This window comes from Phoenix dactylifera, chromosome 7 (assembly GCF_051530095.1).
Source record: "Phoenix dactylifera cultivar Ajwa chromosome 7, Ajwa_hap1_PhDact_Kaust_v1.1, whole genome shotgun sequence".
Taxonomy (NCBI): Eukaryota; Viridiplantae; Streptophyta; class Magnoliopsida; order Arecales; family Arecaceae; genus Phoenix; species Phoenix dactylifera.
In genome coordinates this window covers 25,052,121-25,079,220 of record NC_143196.1, presented here as the reverse complement: position 1 = coordinate 25,079,220, position 27,100 = coordinate 25,052,121, and the positions used below count along the sequence as shown (strand labels likewise).

Sequence of the window (27,100 nt, the reverse complement as noted above, 5' to 3'; positions counted from 1 at the left end):
AAATGTCGACGCACTTCAAAGTACCGATTCAAAAGGAAGCAATGAGAATTCACCTTTTAATCATTCTGGTATAAAATATCATCTCCGACCTTTCCACCCTTCACATTCTTTACTCCACTCATTTATTCACGCATCTTTCTTTCTACGATTCAGTGCATTTAGACCTTCCGGAATTCCTTGACGCCAAACTTTCCTGCCACCTCCGAGCTCGTAATAAATTATTACAGAGTCTTTTGGTGGATTAAGACCTTCCTGAATTCCTTAGCACAAAGTCTTCAATTTGCAACTTTAACAACCGAGAGCCGAAGTTCTCGAGATCCCGAATCCACTAAAATAAATAGCCGCTAAACTCTCCAACCCAATACCTCTACTTGCACCATGACCACCATTACCAGTACTAGACTCTCCACCCACGCTCCCAAGCGTTCCCTTTGCTTCCTCACCAGCTTCTTCGCCCTCCTATTACTGGTCCAAATGCAAGCCATCAACTTCCCTCTTTCCTTCTCCCTGTCTTCCTCCTCCTCCCTCTGGCCTATCTTCCACCAGAACAAACTCGAGCTCCATCGCGCCCGGTCCATGCTCCAAGACTCGGTCACCTTTCTTCCACTCAAAGACCTAAGGTTCGCGAAGGAGCCTATGTCAGGCAACACCTGGTTCATGAGCTCCATTGATGACACCCATGAGGATGGCGAGGCCCAGCACCTCTACTTCCCTTCCAGTGCATCAAAGGGAAGGCTGCTGTGCCTCTTTGGCAACCACACTGGCGATGGTGCCAAGAATTCCTACGCCCTGGCCTGGCCCGAAGCCCTTCCACACAATGCTACTCTCCTTGGGGGGCTCACATTCATGTCCGACACCTACTACGATTATCATAACATCTGGCATGGACTGACGGCTATAACTCCATTCGTTGCATGGCACCTGAGGAAGGAGTGTGTGGCACCGGCGAGATGGGTGCTGTTCCATTGGGGGGAGCTGAGGACCAGAATGAGCCCATGGCTCCAAACATTGGTGGAAGCCTCGATTGGGAAGGTGACGATCGAAAACTTCGAAAATGGCGGTCGCGGACCGGCGTGCTTCGAAAAGGTGGTGGTGTTCAGGCACAGCCAAGGCGCCATGGGGAAGAAGAGGAAGGAGGAGGTTTATGACTTGATGAGGTGCAAGACGAGATCTTATTGCAACATCAGTCAAGAGATTGGTGATCCAAAGGCTATTCGATTGACACTGTTGCTTAGAGATGGATCACGATCGTTCAAGGATGAGCCGGCAGTGATTAGGATCTTTGACAGGCAGTGCGGGAAGGTGGATGGATGTAGATTTAAGGTTGCAAGGTCCAATAACTTGACGTTCTGTGATCAGGTTGGTAGCTTCATTTTATTAACATCTTTCAAAGTTTTCGCAGTTTTTTCCTTGCTTTTCCAACTATATCTTGGAAAAGGATTTATGAATTTGTTTTGCAACAAACTATTTAATGCCTTATCATCTTGCAAGACGTAAAAACTTTAATTGTCTTCTTTATTTTAGGTGGTAGTTGCTATGGTGTATTTTAATTACTGAAAATGAAGTCCATCATAATTCTTGGACCTTGGTGGATCATTTCATTAGAATACTTAGTGTAAGATTTATTGCTAAAGAAAAAAGGTTGTCCATTTTCAGCCCTACGACGAAGTCTTCCTAGTAGGCTTCATATATGATTCGTATGTGTCCCAAACCTTTTCATAAAGACCGCTCGATTCGTAAAATAACAAAAATAAAAATAATCATCATCTTTCAAGTCTTTTGTTGGTTGTCATTATAAAATCAAATTATGTAACTATATCTCATAATTTTAGTCTTTGCCCATGATTGATGCAGGTGAAGCTACTGAGCGACACGGATATATTGCTTTCTGCACATGGAGCTCAGATGGCAAACTTGTTCTTCATGGACAAGAATAGCAGCATAATGGAATTCTATCCGAAGGGATGGCGGGAGCTGGCCGGCGCAGGGCAATATGTCTTCCGGTGGCTCGCCGAGTGGGCGAGGATGAGACACCAGGGATCATGGTGGGATCCGAAGGGCGAGCCGTGCACCCACAGTGATAGGGGCAGTTGCCTCTCTCACTACAAGGATGCCCAACTTGGGCATGATGAGGCAAACTTTGCCAATTGGACTGCCAAAGTTCTCAATGAGGTGAAGGAATACAAGTTGACAGGGGCATCAAAGAACAGCAGCCCCCCACAGCCTAGATCAAGGCCCTGTCCATGTGGCTAAGCCAACCAGATCATTTTTCAATCTCTTTCCCTTCCTATTTTATATATCAAAATCTTGCCAGCTCCAAGCCATTCCTCAACATGTAGAATATTATTTTGGGGGTAAATAAGATGTATTTATCTATGCCAACTATTCGAACAGATAAGCAAGAATCATTTCTGAATTACTCACAATTTACTTGAAATTTTCCTCGCAAAAAAACCTACTCATGCTGTAGTTGGCAATTTTATTGAAGAGATACTCATAGGCTACAAATGGTTGATGCTATATGTATATAAAATTTTTACACATCATTTCGCTTTAATTGTTTATCTAGTTCCACTCCAAAAGTTTTGATACTAGGAAAAATTGTTCTAGCTTTCAACAATGGAAACTACAGCAAAGAAATAACCTGATTCATGGAGCATAATGTCAAACAATAAGCACGATGGTTTGAGCAAAATATTAGTAATTTGAGAAACTTTTACAATCAAATTAGAGACTTAATATGTTCCAATCAACATCAACTTTACGGGATAACCTTTATATCTTTATGAATTATGTTGGCAAGCCTCCAATAACAAGGCAAATTGAAGGCTGGAGAAGACATGAGCCCAGCGGGAAGCCGCTTTCATACTCTTGGATGTAATCTTTTCATCTTCTAGAGAACTTAGACAAGAAATATACTACAAAGAAACAGAGTAGTGCAAAGAGTATCACATGCATGACATGGCTCGAACCCTGCTGGATGATTTTCTTGTTCATCCTTCTCATGTTGTTCTTTACCGCAGCCTGAGCTTTTATGAGAGTCATTTGCTGTTCAACAACCAAGAGAACTATGTCAAATGCATGAAGGGATATAAGATGACCTCAGGCCAAAATAGCATAGTAAGTTATTAAGTGCTGCCTAACATTAAAATAAGAATGCAGGACACATTATGCTGCTGTGGATCTGGACTAACAAAAAACTTTGTTGATTCTCCTTGCACAAGTGTGTTGTATTACGTCTTCTTGGAGGGTAAAAGAAACCTTAGAACTTCTTGAAGCAAAAAGTTCAATCACAAGATATATATTTTTTGTCCAATTTTCAGATGATGCTGGCTCTCCTATGAAAGACATTTTAAACTGTGTGTTTATTGGAAAATCTCCATTATGGAGGGCTCAATATGACCATGTTTACTCTTTAGCCACAAGGTTACTAATCCTTACTGCAGTTATTAAAGGTGAAATGAGACAGGATTTTTCATATTAAGATCATATCAATTGTTATTCATAGCCTACTGCGGTGTGATGAGTATTAAGCAGAGAAAGCGAAAAGCTTACCAGACCATTTAACAAGAAAAATTAAAGACATTCTTTTCACACTAATTACAGAAGAATTGAGTCACTTATTTGGTCATATTAGGCATGAAGATTTGCTGCCTCTGAACCTTCGACCTTAAGTTTCTCTCCTTGCTGTAGTTATGAAAGGTGAAATGAGACAGGGATTTTTCAGATTAAGATCACATAGTCAGTACAAGTGTGATGCAATTGTTATTCATGGCCTACTATTGCATGATGATTATTAAGTGGGAAAAAGTAAGTCTAAAAGCTTATGAACCATTTAACAAGAAAAACTGAAGACATTCTTTTCACAATAATTACAGAAGAATTGACCCACTTGGCCATATTAGACATGAAAAATTGCTGCCTCTGACCCTTTAACCTCATGTTGCTCATGATAAAAAAGCATGCAATAATTACATTATCTTTGGTGAACTGTTGTTTGGTGAAGGCTCAAATTACAATGCAAAATAACAGTTCAATGGATTCCAGATTAGAAGTCAGAAATTGATTTAGCATTGTCAAAGCAAAACTAAAAAGTCTTCAATCAGATCTTGCAATATCTTGTAGATGTTTGAATAATTAGAAAAGATTCCCAGAGGCCGGTGTAAGAAGCAGAGAACTATACATTCCCAACAGAAATAAATAATGGCTATTTGCAGAGGGATCATCAGATGCATTTTCTGCAAATTGAAGTCAATTTATTGGGAAGATCATCTATTATGATAAGATGACTTTACATAAATTAACTGCCCAAGCTTTATCTTTATCCTTCTGGGAAGGTATACCTCCATCATGTAACAATATGTATAGGGGGCTTAGCTCCATCAATTACCAAAACTAAGAGATATTGCAAGACCATTCGCCAAGGATCTTTATCTCAGAGGCCAACATACATTTCAGATAAATGGTTCCGTATGAAATTTGAGCCATGTCTATTGAAGCCGGCAAAGAAGAAAAATGAAAAGATAGTTTCAGAGTACCATAACTATAACTCATGAAATACCATCATCCCAAGTCAAAGACTGCATACATGCAGAAGGAGAGTCAGATCTGTGCTTCACTTTTTTATTTTTTTCAGATTTCACTTATAAGTTCAGGAGATTGCACATAACACCCAGTAAATAGATGGCTAAAGTTTAGCTGCATTTATGAATTTAACATACATCTGCCTGCTCTGATTAGCATGTAGGGATTGAGCAGAATTGTAGACTACAAAGAAATTTTCAACCAAAGGTTTAGACTGAATATTGATAAGTTAAATATTTGGTGCAAATGGTTTGGGGGAAAAAGCAAAATAGTACAATACAAAATTGAAAAGCAGAGAATGCGAAAGGTTATAAATTTGAATAAAAATGGAATATGTCAAAATAAATATATATAAAAAGATTAAATAATATGGCGAATAACTTCATATAAAAGGAATGCATAAAGATAGAAGGCAAATATAGAACTTGCCAAAGGGGGTCATAGTCATATCCAAGGTCGGAGGAACCGGTACCGGGCACCGTATCGGTTTTCCGGCAGAACGACTCGGCACGTGCCGTGCCAGGCCGGTACAGGACCGTGGAAGAGAAAAAGAAAAAGAGAAAGTGAGTGGGGGAGGAGGGTGGCGGACGCCGGCGGAGGCCACGACAGGCGACATTGCGGCCAATTTTTCTGTTTCGAACGAAATAGGACTTTTGCCGTGGCTAAAAAATTTCGTGTTTTTAAGTGAAGTCGACAAATTTCTTACCGACTTCACTTAAAAATCGCAAATTTTTTTAGGGTGCGGCCGGATCCTGTTTCGAACGATCGGACCTATTTCGTTCGAAACAGAAGCAGCGGTCATAGCCTCGCTTTCCGCGGTCGAGGCCAGCCTCCACCGGCGTCCCACCCTCTTTCTCTCCCTCCCTCCCTCCCCCACTAGCTCTCTCGTTCCTTCTCCTTCTCCAGCTCCGACAATGGGTTCCGTTTCTATTGCCGAAACCGTACCGATCAGCCACCGGTATGGCTCGGGGCGGCCAGAACTATCCGGCTCAGGACGGTTCCGCTGACTCTGGTCATATCAATCTCTGTCAAACATTATATTTTATCAAGTGTTTAAAAAATATTAACATGTGACACATAATTGACTAAACTATTATATGTTACCACTATTCGTAAATTGAGGTTATATTTATATTAAGTTTCTTTAATGTTATGCATAATAATATAATCTTATAGCCTAAAATATCCAAAAGCCTGTTTTTATTGATTAAATTCATTTCATGTGTCATTCCATGCCTTCAGTTATTTATTTATGAAGGCATATGATCAAATGCAGCAAGAATTCTAAGAGAACTTATTTTATGTTGGTTTATATGAGACTAAAGATTCAATTGTACAAACTTCTTAAATTTTTGTTAACGCTATCAACTTATAAACCATCATTAGGTTAAAACAGAGACTTAAAAAAAAAAAAGAGAAAGAAGTTCACCAGTTGATTTATGAAGTCATTCTGGAACCTTGCTTCCGTCCCAATCTCTTGAGCCACCTGTACAATTAATTCAAAAGATATCTGATCAGAGACACGAACAAAATTTGGAAAAGTCATACATGACTACAACTACTACCATCAACAAGTACAAATAAATTAAATAATAAGGAAAAGATCATTTAATAAAGAATTACATGAATTATTAAATAGATGATATATAGGCCAATTTCAGGGTGCCAAAGCTTAGAGTCACTAGGAATTGGATATCAGTGGTGTGGCTTCCATCCTGTTGTCACCCCGACTTCAGTCGAGCTTCCTACTATCCTAGTTTTCAGGAAGGAAAGGAAAACGAACAATAAGCCAAATTATGTGCAAGAAGTTCAATGAGGAAACTGGTTTCTTTCAATATTTTAAATAAATATCCCTATATATATATATATATATATATATATATATATATATATATATATATATATAATGGGCCTCATAAGTTTTTTTAGAAGTTAACTGCAAATAATGTTAAAATTTTCATGGCTAAATTAGGTGACTTTCATCAAGTAGAAAGAAATGTTTGTTTCTTCAAAATTTTCATAAATAGTAGCAATTGCTTCATAAACAACAAGGTCGACTCATGCATCCTTTTAAAGCAATAACTCCCATGCCACCTATTACCATAGGCTGCAGCAACCTCTTGACCAACATCTAAAAAGCTCTGCTACCACAACATTGTTAACATTTTTGAAGGGCAAAGACCTTTGAGGACCTGAAATCACAAAGCATGATGCTCCTTGGACTGCAAAAGTTAAGGAATGTTGTACTTTTAATACAAAACAGATACCAAGGACAGGGAGTGTCAATAGATGGCCTCAATTGTCAGCACACACATTAACCACTCCTAGCTTTAAATAACCCATATCTCAATTATCAAGCTTACCTTCTATGAAATAATATTATATGAAATGAATCCCATTTTTTTTTCTTAAAAAAATGACCGTAGCTGTCTATTCAACTGTAGGATCTGTTTGGAAAGAGACAGATTGCCCATGAATAACCTCCTTCAATCAGAGGAGTTGAGACACGGTTAAATATGTCAAAAGGTAGTTCCAGCAAGACTGGGAGGGAAGGAAGTAGGCTGCAATCCCATTATCCCTATATTTTCAGAGATAAGTTAAACCATCTCTTTATTCGAATTTCTTATCCTAATTTTTCAGGATTACTTGTGTCTACCACTTCTCTCAATCTGCTCCAATGTATCTGCTGCTTCTTAATTCCTTTCCAAGTGATATTGCACATGGATTTTCTGTCCATGATTCCAAACATGCCCTTAGTAGCCAATATTATCCATATCATATACATATATATTTGCTGAAGACCAATTCTTGTTGATCCACCAAAGGAGTTGTGTGGCCTAAACTTCATGATGTTTATGTGCATTGCTCTAAAAGAGATGATCGCACTATTAGAGGTTCTAAAATGTTAATCTCTACCTACTATAATCTAGAGTTTATACTAATCTAAGAGAAACTTTTCAAAAATAATTGCAAAGAGAAAATGGTAAGTGAAATTAAGAAGTAAGGTGATATCATCCTACTAACAAGTGCCAGGGACAAATTCAACAAGGCCTCTTTCATCCCTACAGTTAAAACTACTGAAAGAAATGCTGAAATATTTTTTTTCTTGCTATGGACTGAAATCAGAAAGACCAAATCTCATAGATCCCAAGATTGTTGAACCATCACCTTTTTAATTTGAAATAGTATTATTTAGGTCTTTGCCATTTCAACTTCAATGCTATGCTGCTGCTTCTTGGAAAGCTTGACATTCAAACCTCTATAAATTTATTCACTAACATTATATGCTTGTACCTAAAGCACAAGGGCTTTGCATTGACCAATGAATAGCTTTATATATCTTCCCTAACAATCAAAGGCCACAACTAATAATGCTCACATCTCTATTTACGTTCTCATTTTACATAAGCTCTAATAGCCAGTTCAAAGAACCATCAAATATGAATGTAGAAAGTGAACTTCATAATATCATTTATTTCCTCTCATACCTTAATAGATCTTGGACAGACTTCATAACATCATTTATTCCCTCCCATGCCTTAATAGATCTTGGACAACCAAAGAAGATATTTACATAGTAACATGTTTTTTTTTTGTCATTGTCTGATTCCATGTTACTTCAAAACTTTGTAGATGGCATCATCATTTTTAAGCCTCATAGCAAAGCTACTAACCTATGGTTTTACTACTTAATTTCCACTCCAACTGTAATTACTGGGAAAATAAAAATAAAATAGGATTCAAGCATTCAATGAAGAAAAACTCAACTCTGAAACTTGGAAGAGGACTTGTTTTCCCTTCTCTTTGGGGATTATAATGATAGAGGGTCAACGGTCTCCTAAAGCAGGTTAACATCAAAATTATTAGGAACCAAGACTCAGGAGAGCACATACTTGTAACAATCAATATGGTAACAAAGTTATTGCATTAAATATATCTAGAAAAGTGAGATAGAAGGTAAAAGTCGATGAACGCGATGATGATGATGATCGATGGAATTAGGCACCATATAAACATAGAAGGGTAAACAAAGGGCTAAACTTGCAATAGTCAATGAGGCAACAAAATTAAGATATCAAATATACCTGTACAAGTGAGAGAGAAGGTAAAGTTAATGAAAGTGATGATGATAAATGGAGTTAGATGATACAAAAACATACAAATGGTAAAAGAAAGAACTAAACAGAAGAGAAAATTTGACTTATTTATGGCCCCCACAATGGTTACAAATGCCAGAATAGTTCTAGACTAAAATTTTGATGGATTTCATGGATCAATTGCCTTCATCCCATGACAAAAGTTAAAATATGATCATTGTGAACTGAATGAGCGAATAGGCCCACTTTGTTGCTCTTTCCCACCCATACTTGCCAAATAACATCGTTCAAGTGCCCATAGACCATTTTCTTAAACCTACATGGTATGCATATCTTTATTGACACCATCACAATGTTCTCTTAGCATATTTTGATAATAATCTTTTAGATCCCAAGGAAGCAAATTAGAAATGAACACGCCCTATCATCTGCAAATTAATGACCAGATAGACATGGTCAAATTTTGCTTGGAGACATTTAGGGTGTTTTGCAGTGTTTTCAGTAGATAAGCCCAAGTTCATTAGTTGTATTTGGAAAAATAGTGGTAAATTACTGCTCTACATGTACCAATTGGCCTGATGCCTTACGAAGTTGTTATGGCTTATGCACTCCTACATCACCATTATATCCATCGGAAGGTGGACAGGTTAAGGCTATGGAGGCTCAATCATATAGACATAATAAAACTATATGTTTTCTCGCGAGAATTCACAGGATGAAATATACACACATTCACTGTTATGTCCATCAGAAGATATAAAGAGACAAAAAAAAAGAAGCAAAAAAACATTTCTCATAAGAATTAACAAGATAAAATGTGTACATACATACATACATATAGACAAACACAAACACACACATATACGCACGTACATGTATGTATGTATGTACGTACAGCATGAATTCCACATGTATCAAGTTTAAATTTTCGTGTCAGGAATTCTTTTATTTCAACTTTCAACTTTGCAAATAGACATCAATGGATTTGGGGATACACTGACCTATCTCCCTGATTTTATGGTCTTTTTCCACATCTCCAAAAGTTGACCGAGTTGCTTATAGGTAAGGCTGCTAAAAAGATCCTATATGCACTCGTTTTTCAATCTTTGTAAGTTAAGAAAGAGAGGGGGCTACATGCAGTGCTACCACCTCTTAACTTCACGTTGAGGTGCATTTTGAGCCTATGGCAATTCTGAATTTCCAGATAAACCATAAGGTTTAGTGCTGGCTGAAATGTTGGTGCAATGTCACATGAGACACAAAGATATTGCTTGGGTAATCAGGCAGCAGTTACATCAAAATTTCCGTATTCTGAACCTTGTCGGCAAGGTTCTTTGTTCCTAACTATGCTGTCTTTAGAATTTTAGACCGCTTGTTGCTGACTATGGTATCATGGATTATCTTGGTGTGTCCCTTGAAAGAAGGCTTTTTTTTTTTTTGTCTCTGCAGTTCTTCCCTCAGAGCTTAATTGCATCAACTTCCTATGTTATTTTCCATACAATATATATTTCTCTACCGCAAAAGCTAATAAAAAAAGCTGCAAGATTGAAAAAAATTGCAGAATCTCACAAGTAATACCAACTAAAACCATTCTTTTCAAAATTAAACTAATATCAGGATGAATAAATTAAGGAGGACTCACGCCTTTCAATTGTCCGATCTGTCTCCGGAGGCCGGTGATCTCGTCATCCAACTCCCCGTGAATCGGATCGATCCGCAACTGAATCTCGTCGGAACTCGCCACAGGCCTCGCCGTGAGGCCTTCTCTGAAATTCGAAAACCCCCAAAACGAAATTTTATTTAGAAATTCAGCTAAAAAGCTATTAAAAAGAGCCGATTAAATCCATCACAAAGGGATAGAAAACGGGACAAAGCTAGGGCTTTTGAGGGGACCTGGATCGCAGAGGCCCGGAGCCATAGAGATTTGCCATTGGAAGGAAGAGAGAGAAGAACTCCCCGCTCCGCCGAAACTGGTTGAATTGAATTGAATCGAAGAATTAAAACAAGAGACGATAATAGAAAAAAAAAAACGGAAACTAGAAGGACGGGTCAAAGCCGGTTGCTCTTGTGGATTCGGGTCTAGATTTTAACGACTGGCGCCGTACGCGTCTGTTTGAGTGCCGACCGACATCCGCGCCCGCACCTAATGTAATAAAACCCTCAAAAGTATAAACGGGATCTTCTTCAAGCCCGTTATCTTTTAGACCGATCCATACGGTCCACGGAACTAAAATTTATATATACTATTCTGGGCCAATTTAAGCCCATAAAATATACATGAAGGGTGACATACATCATCCCAGCTTAATGTAAACCATTAGAACATAAATCTTGCTTTTTGGGAAAAAAATAAGAAATATAATGAGAATAAGAAGAATTTTCTATTAGGTTCCTAATAACAAACAACTAGGATCCACTCTTGCTTGTAGGTTATTTTACAGAATTCTAAATTTTATAGAGAATTGAAAGGATCAGAACCAAATTTATATTTTTCCATGAAAATTTTCTTATGTAAGAAAATATAAGGGGCAAAACAATTATAAATTTAAAATCCAATTCGAATAGGCCAAATAAAATATATATGATTTTAAAAGAAATATGACTTGTCAATTAACTAGTTTTATAATCCAACAAAATCTTTCAAATTAGAGCAAGAGCCAACAACTAGTTAACAATTGGAATATATGATCCGACCAATCTAACTCTGTAGGATTTGATGCATGTAGATATTCAACTTTTGGTAGTTTTCTTGAGATGACCAAGTGTCATAACCTATCACACCATGAACCGGTGGCACAAGTGAAACCCTAGGGTTTCTCTTGAGATGACTGAAGAGGAGAAAGGGAGAGGGCAGAATGCATCCGAACTCTCTTTTCTTTTATTTTAATAAATAGGTTGGCTGATGTGGATCCCATAAATATGTGGCACTTCCTGATTGGACCAGTTTACGACTAAGCTGGTCTACCTAGTCCAACTAATAATTTCTCCTTATGTCGAGGTTAAGGAACCAACATATATATATTTCTTTATTTCAAGAAATTTTTAGAAAGTTGGGACCTTAGCAAAGTGGTAGTAGACTTTTCGTGGCGCTCTCACTTATCAGTCACTTCTGACAAAAAATTTAATTTCTTTTTCTTCATTCCTACCTATTTAAACTAGTGGCAACCTTCTATACACTTGTAAGCTAACAATCAGTTAAACCAACGGCAAATTTCTTACCACTTGCTTAAATTGAAAGAAAGTCTCCTATCACGTAGCCTCTCTCTTTGCCAAAAATTTCGACTCCAACCATCCCTTTAACTCATAGCAAGTTAGTGCAACCATCCTATGGGATCAGCAATAGGCAGCCTGCTGCCTATTTAAACCAGTGGTAAGGACTTTGCCACTTTGGCGACAAAATTTGTGCCACTTGTTTAAATAGGTGGATAGAATTTTGTCTCTGATTTCAAAAAAATGATCTGTCTAGATCTACTAGATTGCACTAAAAATTTGAATCCAATAGTTTTATCTATGACCCTACACTACTAGTATAAATACCCCACTACCCCTAGGTTGTTGGCATCCACCATCAATTCTAGTGAAGCTACTTAGGTTCATGCGAGGGACATCTTGGTGTTTTAATAAGTGCCAATATACCGACTAGGAGATTCCAAAATTCTCTCACCGGCAATAGTTGGTGATCTTGCCTGAGAGCCAAAAGTTTCATCTTCCACAAGGCAATCTAGCCAAAAACTTCATCTTCTCCAAAGGGATTCTCTTCTTTTCTTTTATCTATTTTTCTTTTTACAATCATTCTAGAATAGGTTTTCATATCTACCTTAGCTCCATTTTGACACCTTATCTATGCTCATTTTGTTTTTTTGGGTTTTGGGGTTGCTGTGGGTAGGGGCTGTGTGGTTTAATAGGGTTAATGGAGGATTCTCTTTACTGTTATTGCCAAAGATAACTATTCATTCATCCTTAGCCTTAATGGCGATGAGCTGAGATCCATCCCCCATCACGTGCCTTGAGTAACCTTTTACCAAATTCTACTTTCTTTTCATCCCATGGACTGCAAGACACACCTCATCTCTATGGTCTATGAGGCACAAGTTTGACACATCTTGAGCTTCCTCATCTGAACTCGAGTCCTCACTATTGCTCCATATCGCCATCACAACCTTTTTCTAGAACTTTTTGGAACTTTCTTGATCAAGAGGCAATTGACTTTGAAATATCCCTTTCTTTCTCCATGCTTACCTCCCCCATGGCCATAGGCCTCTTCTTCAATTCTTACTTATCTTCTTCATAAGTTTTATGAACCTCCTAGTAATCAAATCCAACTCCTCATCATCATCGGCTTCCTCCAACTGTTCACTTTTATCTTCATCAATGGCCACTAATTTGAGGGCTATTATTTTCTTCTTCATTGACTCTTCATCATTGTTCTGTTTTATTATCAACTCATGAGTCATTAGCGACCCCAATAGTTTCTCCAAAGAAAGTTTGTTGAGGTCCTTCACTTCTTGAATTTCTATGAATTTTGCCTCCCATGTCCTTGATAAAGATATGAGGATTTTTTTGATAATATCACATTAGTATATGATTTTTCAAGACTCATAGGATGTTGCCCAGTAGATACAACCCAAGAGGGGGGGTGAATTGGGTCTTTTAAAACTTTTAAGCTACTTCTAGTACTTTTTGATTAATTATGCTAAGTTGTAAATATGCGCAGTGTAAGTTAAACTTAGCAACAGTTTGATGTATAGAATGTGACTTGATTAAATATGCTTGCAACTAAAGGATGTGCAGATAAGAGTTAAGCAAGCAGTTTATCTAAGTAAGTGAGTGTGTTGGTTAGACAATAAGCAGAAGCATTACAAACACAAACAAACATATAGTGGTTCGGTGCACCCCAGCACCTACATCCACTCCCCAAGACTTCTTGGGAATTTCACTATAATCCTACAGATTACAGCCGGTTGTTTTACAAGCTCACAACCCAACTTGTTGTTTTACGAGGTCACAACGAACTCGGTCGGTTTTCCCAGGCTCACCGACTAGAACCACTCCGATTGTTTTTCCGGGATCCCAATCAAACCCTTACACGTTGGTTTTACCCTCGGCTCACCAGCAAACCTATCTCCGTTGGTTTTCCCTTTGGCTCACCAACAAACCTTACACCGTTGGTTTTCCCTTTGGCTCACCAACAAACCTTAACCCCTTGATTCAATCCCGTGATTGAATCAAGTTACAAGATAATAAAACAAAGTTTAAAACAAATCAAAGCTTCTTAAACAAGCAAATGTAACAATATAAACAAATAGAGTAAAGTGAAGTCCTCAAACGAGTTTTGAAGATGAAGGAGCTCGACTTCTTCTTTACTTGACCCTCTTCTGATTTGGCACGAAGTAGAGGATCACCGAGGCAGCACACTGATGGAGAGGAAGCTTTGGGATTCACTTGGAAGCTCTTCTTCTCTCTATTTCTCTTTGGATGGCCCTTTTTGTGCTTATGGGAGATTTCCCTTGTAATCTCTTTCCTAAATGTTTTCTCCCACTTCCATACCTTCTCCCCTAGCTCTCCTCTTGTTTTTATAGCTTTTGATGGCGTGGAAACAAGAATCTAGCCGTTAGAGACAAAAATAGAGCCGTTGGACACAGTCTGCACTTCCTGACAATATTACCGTTGGGATCGGAGTCGACTCGCGCGATCAGGAGTCGACTCGCCTGTTGCAGGAGTCGACTCGTGCTTTACTGGAGACGACTCGGCCACTGTTCCAAATTTGAATTATGGTGCATCCTCGACTGGGAGTCGACTCGTCTTAACCCGGAGTCGACTCGCCAACTTCTGGAGCTGACTTGGCAATTTCGGAGTCGGCTCATCCACTGAAGTCCGTGGATCCAATTTTGAATTTTGTCCTCTCGAGTCGACTCGACTGTCCTGGGAGTCGACTCGAATCTCAGAGCCCGAACTTCCGATCCTCTGTCTTTTGGCTCATCCAGTCTTGGAGTCGACTCGAACTTCCTTGGAGTCGACTCGGCTCTCAGTTTCCGAAAGTTGGTCTTCTGCCTTTTGACGTGAAGCTTGTCTTGGAGTCGACTCGAGCTGTCTGGGAGTCGACTCGAATCTCAGAGGCAGTAACATGGTTTTCTGTCTGTCGATGGTCGCGGAGTCTCGGAGTCGACTCGTGCAATGCGGGAGTCGACTCGAATCTCAGAGTCCCAAAAATGCTCTCTGACTTTTTTCTTGTGTTCCGCTGAGAGTCGACTCATGCTTTCTTTGGAGTCGACCTGCCAACCATCGGAGTCGACTCGCGTTCCACTGGAGTCGACTCGAATCTCAGACCCGAAAACTGCTCTCTGACTTTTCTGCCTGTGACTCCTAGGAATCGACTCAAACTTCTCCGGAGTCGACTCCGTAAACATTGGAGTCGACTCGAAATCCTCAGGAGTCGACTCGAAGACTATTCTTTTGAATTTTTTCTTTGATTTTACTCTTCCAAATTGAATCCTTTGAACTTTAAGCTTGGGCCAATAAATTGTAGCTTTCTTCCAACTTGAGAGCTTTGGAGGCCTTCTTCCAACTTGCTATGTTCCTTGCAAAATAAATATCTTTCTCCTTGCAACATAAACATTAGTATTTATACTTCAAGGTTTTGTGATCATCAAAATCAATCTTTGGGTCATCAATCTCCCCCTTTTTGATGATGACAAAACTTGGAGTATATGCAATATAAAAGATATTGTTTTCTAGAAGTAATACATAGCTGAGTTGCATGAAGTAGAAGACATGTATATTTAAAACATACTTCATGATAATGCTTTTAGATTTAATCAGCTTAACATAATCAACATATTTCAATTTCAGCTTTGTAATACAATTCAAAAACACAACGCATTATGAGCATATACTTAAAGATTTCTCCCCCTTTTTGACAACATCAAAAAGATAGTGAAATATTAAGCAAAAAGATCAGAATGCTCATATATTTCTTTTCCTTATTGTACTCTGATTTGCAAGTCAAATTATTGCAAGGATATGAATCATATAACTCAAGGCAATAATATTAGAATCAGATTAACTCAAGGCAATTTCAGAGCAGAACACATCGAATGTGATACCACAGATAGTTTTCTAAGCAAGTGTAGGTGGAATCTTTCTTAAGTTAATTCAAGAAGTACCACACGAATGGAAATCTAACCTCTCTTCAATAATAAGTATGAAAGCTTGTTCATTTAGGACCTTTTGCCCAATCTATTAAGTATTTTATCAACCATGAGAGCAATTTAATTAATTTTCTTAATGACTTCAAAGTTCTTTTATGATAATAGGAGCATTGGGGCACAAATATCAAAATATACATTCATGCAATTTTTGATACATCTTAGAGCTCTTTTAAAAACTTTCTTTTATTTCTTTAGAAAATAAGCACAATTTAATACATAAAATAATGAATTTGCATAAAATTGAAGTTCCAAAGAGCAAGCCAATTAGGACTCATTAGTGAGGTTCAAAATAGATTTTCTAAGAGATACTCAAGAAAATTTAATACATTGTTCTCCCCCTGTTTCATTAAATTAGAGGCTCTCAAGATTTGTAATTTGGTTCATGAGTGATGCATAAGACCAAATAACACGCCTCAAGGTGTATCATAAAAATTTTCAGATTTAAGTTTCAGATGATACATATTGGAGAGTATTAGGATTACTTTTCATTTATTATTCTTTCTCTCTCCTTTAGCTATAGATTTATGCAATTAAGTCCAATAAGACCTCTCCTTCTGAAATTTTCTTTCTCCCCCTCAATTGATCATTCCATTTAAGAGTTTAGAATCCTAAGATAATGTTCAACAAAATTATCAATCTCAAAAATATATTTTCTATAAGTTTCAGCTTATTTTCATAAGACTCAAGATTTGAGATAAGACAACCTTTATAGAACTCATCTCAAGGTAATTAAAGCATGTCTTGCAATATAAGGAGGTTCATCAAAATCAATCCATAAAATTCAAAGCATGCATCAAAATAAAGTGTCTTTGGGATAGGATACTGAATATCTAAAGCTCCCCCTTAAAAGATGCATTCTTCTTTAATCATTTTAAATTGTTAAATTTCAGATTATAGTGATAAACGTGAATAACACTGAAATTCTGTAATATCGAGAATGTAGAGTAATCCAGTATTATTCCAAAATTTGTAGTAATTACTCTTTCTAATCCTTTATGAACAAGTTATGCTTTCTCTTAATCTTAGAGAAAATGTATAGAAATATCAATCAGAAAATGATTCATTTGAAGCTTAGTTTCTTTCAACCGTATTTACATTTTCTTTCTTTTAGAATCATTTGAGTGAGCTGAAATATTTCTAGTTTTAAGATCATTCACTCTATTGATGGAAGTTTTTAATAATGTAGGGGAGAAAAACATATAGATGATCATTGTGCAATGTATACATGAAACACCATAAATTCTTTTAATATCAAAATAAAATCATATATTTAGAAATTTTTGTTTGCAATCAAGATCATCGAAAGACACATCATTTGAACCAATATTAGTATACTTTGAAGATAAGAAATGATATGTTTCGGATGCGTATCGGAGCAATCACCAAAGGCATCAAAATTAATTCTGTTTTTCTTTCAAAATCATACTTTGAGATATGTATCTTCCACATTATAGCTCATCTTAAATGATTACAATTGAAAATGCATATTTCAAACATATAAGAGTATATACAGAATCTTTGTATTTAATGTTGAGTTTTGGTACGAATTAGAACATTATATACCAAATTTAAGCAAGTTGAAGGATCAATAGAGATATCCTTCTCTTCTCCTTTTTACAGATTTATTTAACTTTCAGATTTTAACGATGATTGTGAATGACAAATCTGAAATTTCTTTTCAATAAGACCAAACAAAAGATGTTATGTAGCATTTCAAATATTCAATCAAATTATTCAATCATGGAACATTACAACACATTGAGAACCCATAGTTTAAAGCATCATGCCACATGCAAAATACATTGTGTGTTAAGTCATGCATGAAAATATTAAGAACAAGCATGTCAATGATCAAAATCAATTCTTTTCAAAGAAACTCCCCCTATTTAAATGTTATCTTGCACTGATTTCATTTACTTTGTCTTTCATTTTTACTTTCTTATGCTCTATACTCTATTTACTCCCTATCCGGTGGAGTTGGGAAGGGGCACGAGGTACTACCACTAGCCTCCCTCTTGTGCCGTCCCTAATATGCCCTACACCGAATAGTTGGGTCAAATAGTGCCGGGTACTACCACTAGCCTCCCCATTGGCACCATCTCTATGATGAGCAATATAGAAAGGTTAAAATGTTCACTTCTAACTTTTCCTGTTTGAGTGTAATTAGTTACAGATTTTATCTCTTCCAAACGTCTCACAAATGTTCCGAGTATACTATGCTTGTTTTGCTTTTCCTTAAGATTGGAGTATTTGCCTTTACTCAGATTTTTCATCTCTTGAACAATGTCCATTTTCTTTTCTTTATCTCTCTCCCTTTTTGTCATTCTCAAGTAATTTACATGAAAGAGTAGAATAAAGAGATAATCTTATGTATCATATAGATGTGTATTATGCAAACAACATTTTCATTGTGCTCAAGGATTCATAACTTCTCACAAGTTATTTTACATCAAAATTTTAAGCATATACTTGTGTATTTCATGGTTATGACATAGGCAAAGATATATTTTAGTTTGGGCAAACCATGAAATAATTTCTAAAAGTATAAGTCAGTCAATACACATATAGACATGATATCAAAAATTAATAATTAAAGAATTTAATCATGCCATAATAGGATTTAAGTTATTGACTTTGCTCAATTAATTTGTGAGAAAGGTGTCTAAAATTACCTATTCATTATACGTTCTTCAAGCCAAACTAGATTTCTTATGTGTGAACTTTTGGCTGAAGAAGATCCTCTCTCTTGTTTGCATGTGAATGTTTAGTGTATCTTACATGACGATATCCTTCAAGTTGAAATTTCTCATTTTTCTTTCTTGAAGGAAGGTCATTAGTTTCTTTAAGATACAAAGCATTCATCCAACATATATATATTTTTTAATTAGATGACTCAATATGAGATATGACAATAGTTGCATGTTGAGTCACTTACTCAAGAGATTGCCTAAATATAAGCAAGCACATATCATTTGAACTAAAGAGATAGATTCATTAACCAAGATAGTTCAAGTCAATTTAGTTTAGATTCTATTTGCTTAAGATAATTATCAATAAGATATGTTAACTATGTTTTAATCAATTTATCTTAAACATTTGTTTCTATCAAAATTCAGATTATGATTTATTTGTTATCAATAAAATATGATTAATTAAAGTTAGATTGAAGTCTTGCACACGGTCACATAATGAGCATACAATCTGGTCTACTAGCTGTATGATAAAATAATTATTCTATCATGCTTCAATACAGCTTTAAACAATAGATCTACTTTGCTCATCCTTTACAATTTCTACAAGATGGGGTCATAGATATACCTTTTTCACGCCAATTTTCTATAAGAGTTTTCTTGTGGACTAACGTTGGTCAATGAAGATCCCCTTTCCTGTTTGTCTTAATTTGGAGTTTAAGAGAAGATGTTAATTCATTCATCATATTTCAAACTCACCTTGCAATATAACTATTCATATAAATTTTCATTGGTAGAACAAAAATGATGCCATCAATGTGTGCTATGAGCAAGCAAGATATCATAGATTCTTCTTTTTGATGCTTAGATTTATCACTATTACTTTCTATCAACAAGGTTACCTAAGCTTTTATATATCAAGCTTTTGATGCTTGTTTTAAATCACATATTGCTTTATCATATATGTAATGTGTAATTTTTAAATATGGTGGTTATTTGACATAGATCTACTTTTTAATGAAATAACCACATAGGAGTGAATTCTACACATCATTTGACAGAATATAAAGCTCATGAGTCAAGCAAATGATAGTGGTGATCTTTACTTTTAATCATGCAAGAATCAAGATCTATTTCATCTTTTCTTGATTCAGTCTTTTAGTAGTTATCAATTTTTCTTTATTAAGTGCATTTCTGAAAAACTCAATTTTGTTATAATTATTAACAAGTTTTCAGATTGTTATATGTAAAAGATTAACCATATATAATTTGATCTTAGTATCTTGACAATAAATCATTAGTCTCATAGAGAATAAGACGACTTGATATTTTTGCAACTAAAATCTTTTCATTGAATATTCTATATGCATTGCTTGATGAATGATATCCAAGGATAGACATATCCCTATCAGATTTGGCATTATTTTTCATAAGAACATATCAAGCATAACATGTACGACTGAAAAATATGAAAGATATGCAATGGTTCATTTTCCATTTTTCAGAAGATCAAAAAGAGTTTTTATCAAAAATAGATCTAATAGAAATCATATGTATGACAAGCAGTGATGATAGCCTTTTTTAAAAAATCATTTAAGTAGATGACTATCATACACAATTGTCTTTTTCATTTCTTCAAGAATTCTATTAATCCTATTTTACTTAAGGTGTCCTTGGTGCTGAAAATATTATTTTTCTGTGCACAACTTAACACAAAATTGGTTTTCAATTACTATGCCATGATTTCATAGTTTGCAAACCTTTATCATTTAACCGCTTTTTGTGAGTTTGTGCCAATGCAGAAAATATTTTAATTTGAGAGCCAAGAACAAGGCTAATGTAAGCTTTTGAAAAATTAGTGTTGGAAACAACATCTCTAGATTTAGAAATTATTTTTGTTTGTTTCCTTAGTTAGCATGCATAGTAAAACTTTGACCTTTAAGAGGATAATCTAAGTAAGCCTATGGCAAGGTCTTTTGAGATTAAGTACATACTAGCATGAGCTGATTTCATATGTCAAATATGGTTTCTTTAATCTTGGTATTCATAGTGCATATATTTAAAAGCATACCAAGTACACATTATCATATCTATGATCAATAAACAATAATGCCATAGATAAAAACTCTCAATCAAGCATATAGAGAATTCATAGAGTTATTCTTAATAAGTTGATTAATCATTTAGCACCTTATCCATTAGTGAGTAAAATGAAATGATTTGATTATATTTCCAAAAGTATTTTCTATATCACAAAATTGATCACTACTAGCAAATCATATCAAATACTAAAGCACAAATAATGATGAGATGCAAGAATTTCTGATTTCATTATTATTTTTTTTTTGTTAATAACTTTTTAAGTTTCTTTATGTTCCATGGGTACCTTGGTACACCTATGTGTACATCCTCATTTTCTCATTTTGGGTACCCAAGCTTGCTTGAGTCCTTGAGAGTTAGGACATATGGTTCCTTTTGGAACCCATATCTGTTTAATAGTAATAACTTTACCATTTGATTTAATTATACTAGAACGATAGGTAAAGTTGTTATTCCCATCCTTTTCATTTTTGAAATAAGTTATCTTATTTAATGGTTTGCTTGGTAAATTGATAACCTTTTTCTCTAGAAATTTATGGCTAAGTGAAGGAGTCAAGCTAAATTTTGATTTATCAAAATCAGCATGTTGGCTTTCAAACATCATTTTTAATCTTTCTGAGCTTACGGTGAATTTGTTAATACAAGATTTTAATTGATTAATTTCTTCGCTTAAGTTTTGATTTTCTTTAATTAAGCTATAATTTTTCTGAATCAATTCTTCTGAAAATGACCTTAAGCATTCATTTTCAGAATTTAGTTTCTCTTGTATTTCATCATTAGAATTTCTTTCTTTTGAAATTTTCAGATTTAGTTTCTAAAGATTTTTATTCTTTACAGCTAATTTTCTACATTCACCATACAAATCATGAAAAGCATTTAATAATTCATCATAAGAAAATTCTTCTTGAAAATTATTTGATGTAAGAGTAGATTCAGTTTTTACCTTGTCTTCTTGTGCCATAAAGCACAAGTCAGTTACCTCTTGTAGTTTCTTGGAGCTAATATCATCATTGTTGCTCCTAACTTTTATTTTCTGGCTTGACTCTTTCTTGGTCAAGGCTTTCTTCCTTTTTATCTCTTTCTTCCTTTCTTCTTGCTTCCTTTTCTTCTTTGTCTTTAGGAAGCTGATTTGCCTCGGAGTCGACTCGGACCTTATTGGAGTCGACTCGGTGAACTTGAGAGTCGACTCTGAGATACTTGGAGTCGACTCGACTGAGGGAGATTCAACACCCTTTTCTGCAGTCTCATTGTTAGTATATATTTGAAGCACATGTGAGCTAGTCTGAGATTTATCATAAATATTTTCTAAAGTATCCCAGATCTCCTTAGCAGATAAGCATGCAGAAATTTCATTAAACTTTGTTTCTTGAATAGCACAATATAATATATTCATAGCATCAGCATTCAATTGTGCTAAGTCCTTTTCATTAAAAGTTTGAGAGAGTATGTGAAGATCATTTATTATGATTTTCCATAAGTAATAGTTTTGTGATTGAATAAAGATGCGCATGCGTATTTTCCAATGTGTATAGTTTATGCCATTAAATAGTGGAGGTGTATTAATTGATTGTCCTTCTCCTAGAAAACTATCTATTTGAGTTGTCATGATCTTTGGCTCTTGATCGTGAGATTAATGATTAAACTTAGAGCACCTGCTCTGATACCACTTGTTGCCCAGTAGATACAACCCAAGAGGGGGGGTGAATTGGGTCTTTTAAAACTTTTAAGCTACTTCTAGTACTTTTTGATTAATTATGCTAAGTTGTAAATATGCGCAGTGTAAGTTAAACTTAGCAACAGTTTGATGTATAGAATGTGACTTGATTAAATATGCTTGCAACTAAAGGATGTGCAGATAAGAGTTAAGCAAGCAGTTTATCTAAGTAAGTGAGTGTGTTGGTTAGACAATAAGCAGAAGCATTACAAACACAAACAAACATATAGTGGTTCGGTGCACTCCAGCACCTACATCCACTCCCCAAGACTTCTTGGGAATTTCACTATAATCCTACAGATTACAGCCGGTTGTTTTACAAGCTCACAACCCAACTTGTTGTTTTACGAGGTCACAACAAACTCGGTCGGTTTTTCCAGGCTCACCGACTAGAACCACTCCGATTGTTTTTCCGGGATCCCAATCAAACCCTTACACGTTGGTTTTACCCTCGGCTCACCAGCAAACCTATCTCCGTTGGTTTTCCCTTTGGCTCACCAACAAACCTTACACCGTTGGTTTTCCCTTTGGCTCACCAACAAACCTTAACCCCTTGATTCAATCCCGTGATTGAATCAAGTTACAAGATAATAAAACAAAGTTTAAAACAAATCAAAGCTTCTTAAACAAGCAAATGTAACAATATAAACAAATAGAGTAAAGTGAAGTCCTCAAACGAGTTTTGAAGATGAAGGAGCTCGACTTCTTCTTTACTTGACCCTCTTCTGATTTGGCACGAAGTAGAGGATCACCGAGGCAGCACATTGATGGAGAGGAAGCTTTGGGATTCACTTGGAAGCTCTTCTTCTCTCTATTTCTCTTTGGATGGCCCTTTTTGTGCTTATGGGAGATTTTCCTTGTAATCTCTTTCCTAAATGTTTTCTCCCACTTTCATACCTTCTCTCCTAGCTCTCCTCTTGTTTTTATAGCTTTTGATGGCGTGGAAACAAGAATCTAGCCGTTAGAGACAAAAATAGAGCCGTTGGACACAGTCTGCACTTCCTGACAATATTACCGTTGGGATCGGAGTCGACTCGCGCGATCAGGAGTCGACTCGCCTGTTGCAGGAGTCGACTCGTGCTTTACTGGAGACGACTCGGCCACTGTTCCAAATTTGAATTATGGTGCATCCTCGACTGGGAGTCGACTCGTCTTAACCCGGAGTCGACTCGCCAACTTCTGGAGCTGACTTGGCAATTTCGGAGTCGGCTCATCCACTGAAGTCCGTGGATCCAATTTTGAATTTTGTCCTCTCGAGTCGACTCGACTGTCCTGGGAGTCGACTCGAATCTCAGAGCCCGAACTTCCGATCCTCTGTCTTTTGGCTCATCCAGTCTTGGAGTCGACTCGAACTTCCTTGGAGTCGACTCGGCTCTCAGTTTCCGAAAGTTGGTCTTCTGCCTTTTGACGTGAAGCTTGTCTTGGAGTCGACTCGAGCTGTCTGGGAGTCGACTCGAATCTCAGAGGCAGTAACATGGTTTTCTGTCTGTCGATGGTCGCGGAGTCTCGGAGTCGACTCGTGCAATGCGGGAGTCGACTCGAATCTCAGAGTTCCAAAAATGCTCTATGACTTTTTCCTTGTGTTCCGCTGAGAGTCGACTCATGCTTTCTTTGGAGTCGACCTGCCAACCATCGGAGTCGACTCGCATTCCACTGGAGTCGACTCGAATCTCAGACCCGAAAACTGCTCTCTGACTTTTCTGCCTGTGACTCCTAGGAATCGACTCAAACTTCTCCGGAGTCGACTCCGTAAACATTGGAGTCGACTCGAAATCCTCAGGAGTCGACTCGAAGACTATTCTTTTGAATTTTTTCTTTGATTTTACTCTTCCAAATTGAATCCTTTGAACTTTAAGCTTGGGCCAATAAATTGTAGCTTTCTTCCAACTTGAGAGCTTTGGAGGCCTTCTTCCAACTTGCTATGTTCCTTGCAAAATAAATATCTTTCTCCTTGCAACATAAACATTAGTATTTATACTTCAAGGTTTTGTGATCATCAAAATCAATCTTTGGGTCATCATAGGACCATCAATTATATCATTAAACCTAGTAAACTTTAGATAATAGATTCATTAGGTTCCATTTTAAAGAGTTTATATTTATATACAAGCATATTTATCTTAGATTCTTTAACTTGATTTATTCCTTCATATGTAATTTCTAGCCTATCCCAATTTTTTTTAGTAGAAATACAAATAGAAATTTTATTAAATTCATTTACATCTAAGGAATAATACAAAAAATTCATGGCTTTAGATTAAGCTGAGTTATTTTTTTGTCAAATGCATTTTATTCAATCTTGGGTAGGCGAGAGCGTACACCATCAATTATTTTTGTGGGTGTGTGAGGTCTATTAATTAGGACACATCATATGTCATAATCAAGTACTTGAATAAAAATTCTCATACATGCTTTCTAATAAGTATAGTCTGTGCCATTGAAAAGAGGAGGTCCACTAGTGAACCGTTTCTTAGTAAGAGAAGATCTAATTTAGGCTAACATCGATCTTTAGCTCTTGATAATTGGATCAATAAAAGGCTAAAAAGTATCAAGCTTTGGTACCACTTGTTGCCCTGCAATGCAACCAAAGAGTGAGGGTGATGAATTTTACAACTATGTAAAGCAGAAAAGCAACCTTTTAAAATATGAAGTATCCTAAAGCAAGTATATAGAGTTAGGATATTGAAATAATGAATGCAGTAAATGAAAAGACCACATATATAGTAAGCACAAAGTTTTATAGTAGTTCGGTACCAAACTCAGCACCTATGTTCGCTCCTCAAGATATTCTTCTTGAAAATTTCACTATAATCTATCTTAAGATTACAGCATGAATGTTTTTTCTGGGCTCGTTGTCAAACCTAATTGATTTTCACTAGAAATCAACCAAAACCAACCCAATCATAACCTTTTCTAGGCTTGATATATCCCTTACAATCTAATTACAGGTTTATAGACCTAAACCCAAGTTTCAAGCCTCTTGGAACTTGTTACACGAAAACAGTAAATACAAATAATAGAACAATGAAAGTGCAAAGCTCCTTAATGAGCAACTTGAAGGTTGTTGAAGCTTGAGTTGAATGATGTGGCAGCCCTTCTTTAATGCTTGGTTGTCTCATGTGAATGCTCAAATAATTGCTCTCAAGTCTATATGGATGTATGCTTTGAGTACTCTCTTGAATATCACTTCATATTTCTTTTTTTGCCTTCTCTAACTTGTTTTGAATGCATTTACACCTCAAAGAGTTGTTGGAGAACAATTTCTGGCCATTAGAGAGGTGGAGAGAGTCGTTTGAGGTTTGATTTCTGTTCTACACTCGCAAGAAAACTGGCCATTTGAACCATCAAATGTAGAGGGCTCGAATCATGGAAGGCTTGGGTCAACTCATGAAAGTCTTGGGCCGACTTGAGAAACGTTTATTTTTCACTGCATTTTGTCTTTCGCCTCTGACCATTCTTGGGTGGACTCTTGATCGCAGAGATTGGCTTTTGTACTACTTGAGTCAACTCATAGAAGGCTAATTTTCCACGACGCTCAATTTCACCTTGAGACTGTTCTAGGATCGACTCATGGAAACATGTCAATCCTCTCCAGCATGATGGTCGACTTGAGTGGTGCTGGAGCCAACTCCACTAGTCTTTGGGTTGAGTCCCGAGATCTTAAAATTTAATGATCCTCTATTTTATCCTGTGGTATGACTTTACTCATTTTGGGTCGACTCCTCAACTACAGAGCTTAGCCAGATTTTCTAAAATCCTCTCCAAACTTAAGTCACTTAAAGATTAATTTTTACTTCCTGCACACAATCTTAAACACTCAAAGCACATATGATTAGTGGACTTATACTCAATTATTTTGTACTCATAAAAATCAAACCTCTAGGCCAACAATGGTGCATATTACGAATTTTAATTATCATTGCAAATTATATATATTCATAAAGTTTTAAGAAAAAATAACATAAAGAATAACATAGGCTCCATATCACTATCATCGTCGATCACAAAATCTCTTTCGTATCATTATAGTGTCTCAACAATGTTTTATCTTCGCCACTATAATCATCTCAACTGAAATCATGGTCAAGATATTTACTATCGTGCTACCATATACAATGATAACATCAATAATATCTGGATCAATATCATCCATATGCACATCCAATTTCATGATATTTATCGTGGAAAACAATAGCATTCCTTGATGACTTATTGTCATGGGGCACATATTCATTTGCAGCAGGACTTTGTTGATATCCATTACTACACTTTGCAACTTTTGGTTCATCCAAAAAGTGCCTAAGTGCATGGCTTGCAAATTCTTGCCAAATTTACTCTCATTGATTGTAGTTGACTTGATTTGCTTAAGGTCTAAGTACAAACAACTCATTCTCATACTATTAGCTAGTAAAATCAATACTTGCGAAATGACTCTCTCAAGTGTATTCCTCTTTTCTCATTACCCAAGTCAAACCAATCATGCTCAAACTAACCAACTCAATTACCCCTGATATATTCCTATCCAATAATGTTAGTTGCGAACCAAAGAAGTTAATTAACTTATTGTTATGAATCAACCACACCATTAATAATTTTGACTTCAACGATAGCTATCACGTCCCCGTGTGAAACCTAACATCATTGACAATACAACCTGTATAGATTCTTCTTGTCAAGATTTCATGCTAATAAAAATGTTAATCAATA

The 27,100-nt window shown here is 36.3% G+C and overlaps 2 protein-coding genes across 2 annotated transcripts; one reads left to right on the top strand and one right to left on the bottom strand.

The window, feature by feature from the left end:
- The first annotated feature begins 78 nt into the window (after positions 1 to 78).
- Positions 79 to 2,535, top strand: LOC120108670 (uncharacterized). The gene is made up of 2 exons (XM_039122351.3): positions 79 to 1,359; positions 1,855 to 2,535. Exons 1-2 carry the CDS (start codon positions 379 to 381, stop codon positions 2,251 to 2,253), a joined length of 1,380 nt encoding a protein of 459 aa, XP_038978279.2. The 5' UTR covers positions 79 to 378; the 3' UTR covers positions 2,254 to 2,535.
- Positions 2,536 to 2,684: 149 nt separating this feature from the next.
- Positions 2,685 to 10,764, bottom strand: LOC149753194 (bet1-like protein At4g14600). Its single transcript, XM_089924358.1, has 4 exons — positions 10,575 to 10,764; positions 10,324 to 10,447; positions 6,014 to 6,070; positions 2,685 to 3,048 (listed from the first exon to the last, which is right to left on the bottom strand). Exons 1-4 carry the CDS (start codon positions 10,610 to 10,612, stop codon positions 2,887 to 2,889), a joined length of 381 nt encoding a protein of 126 aa, XP_089780484.1. The 5' UTR covers positions 10,613 to 10,764; the 3' UTR covers positions 2,685 to 2,886.
- Between the last annotated feature and the right edge of the window lie 16,336 nt (positions 10,765 to 27,100).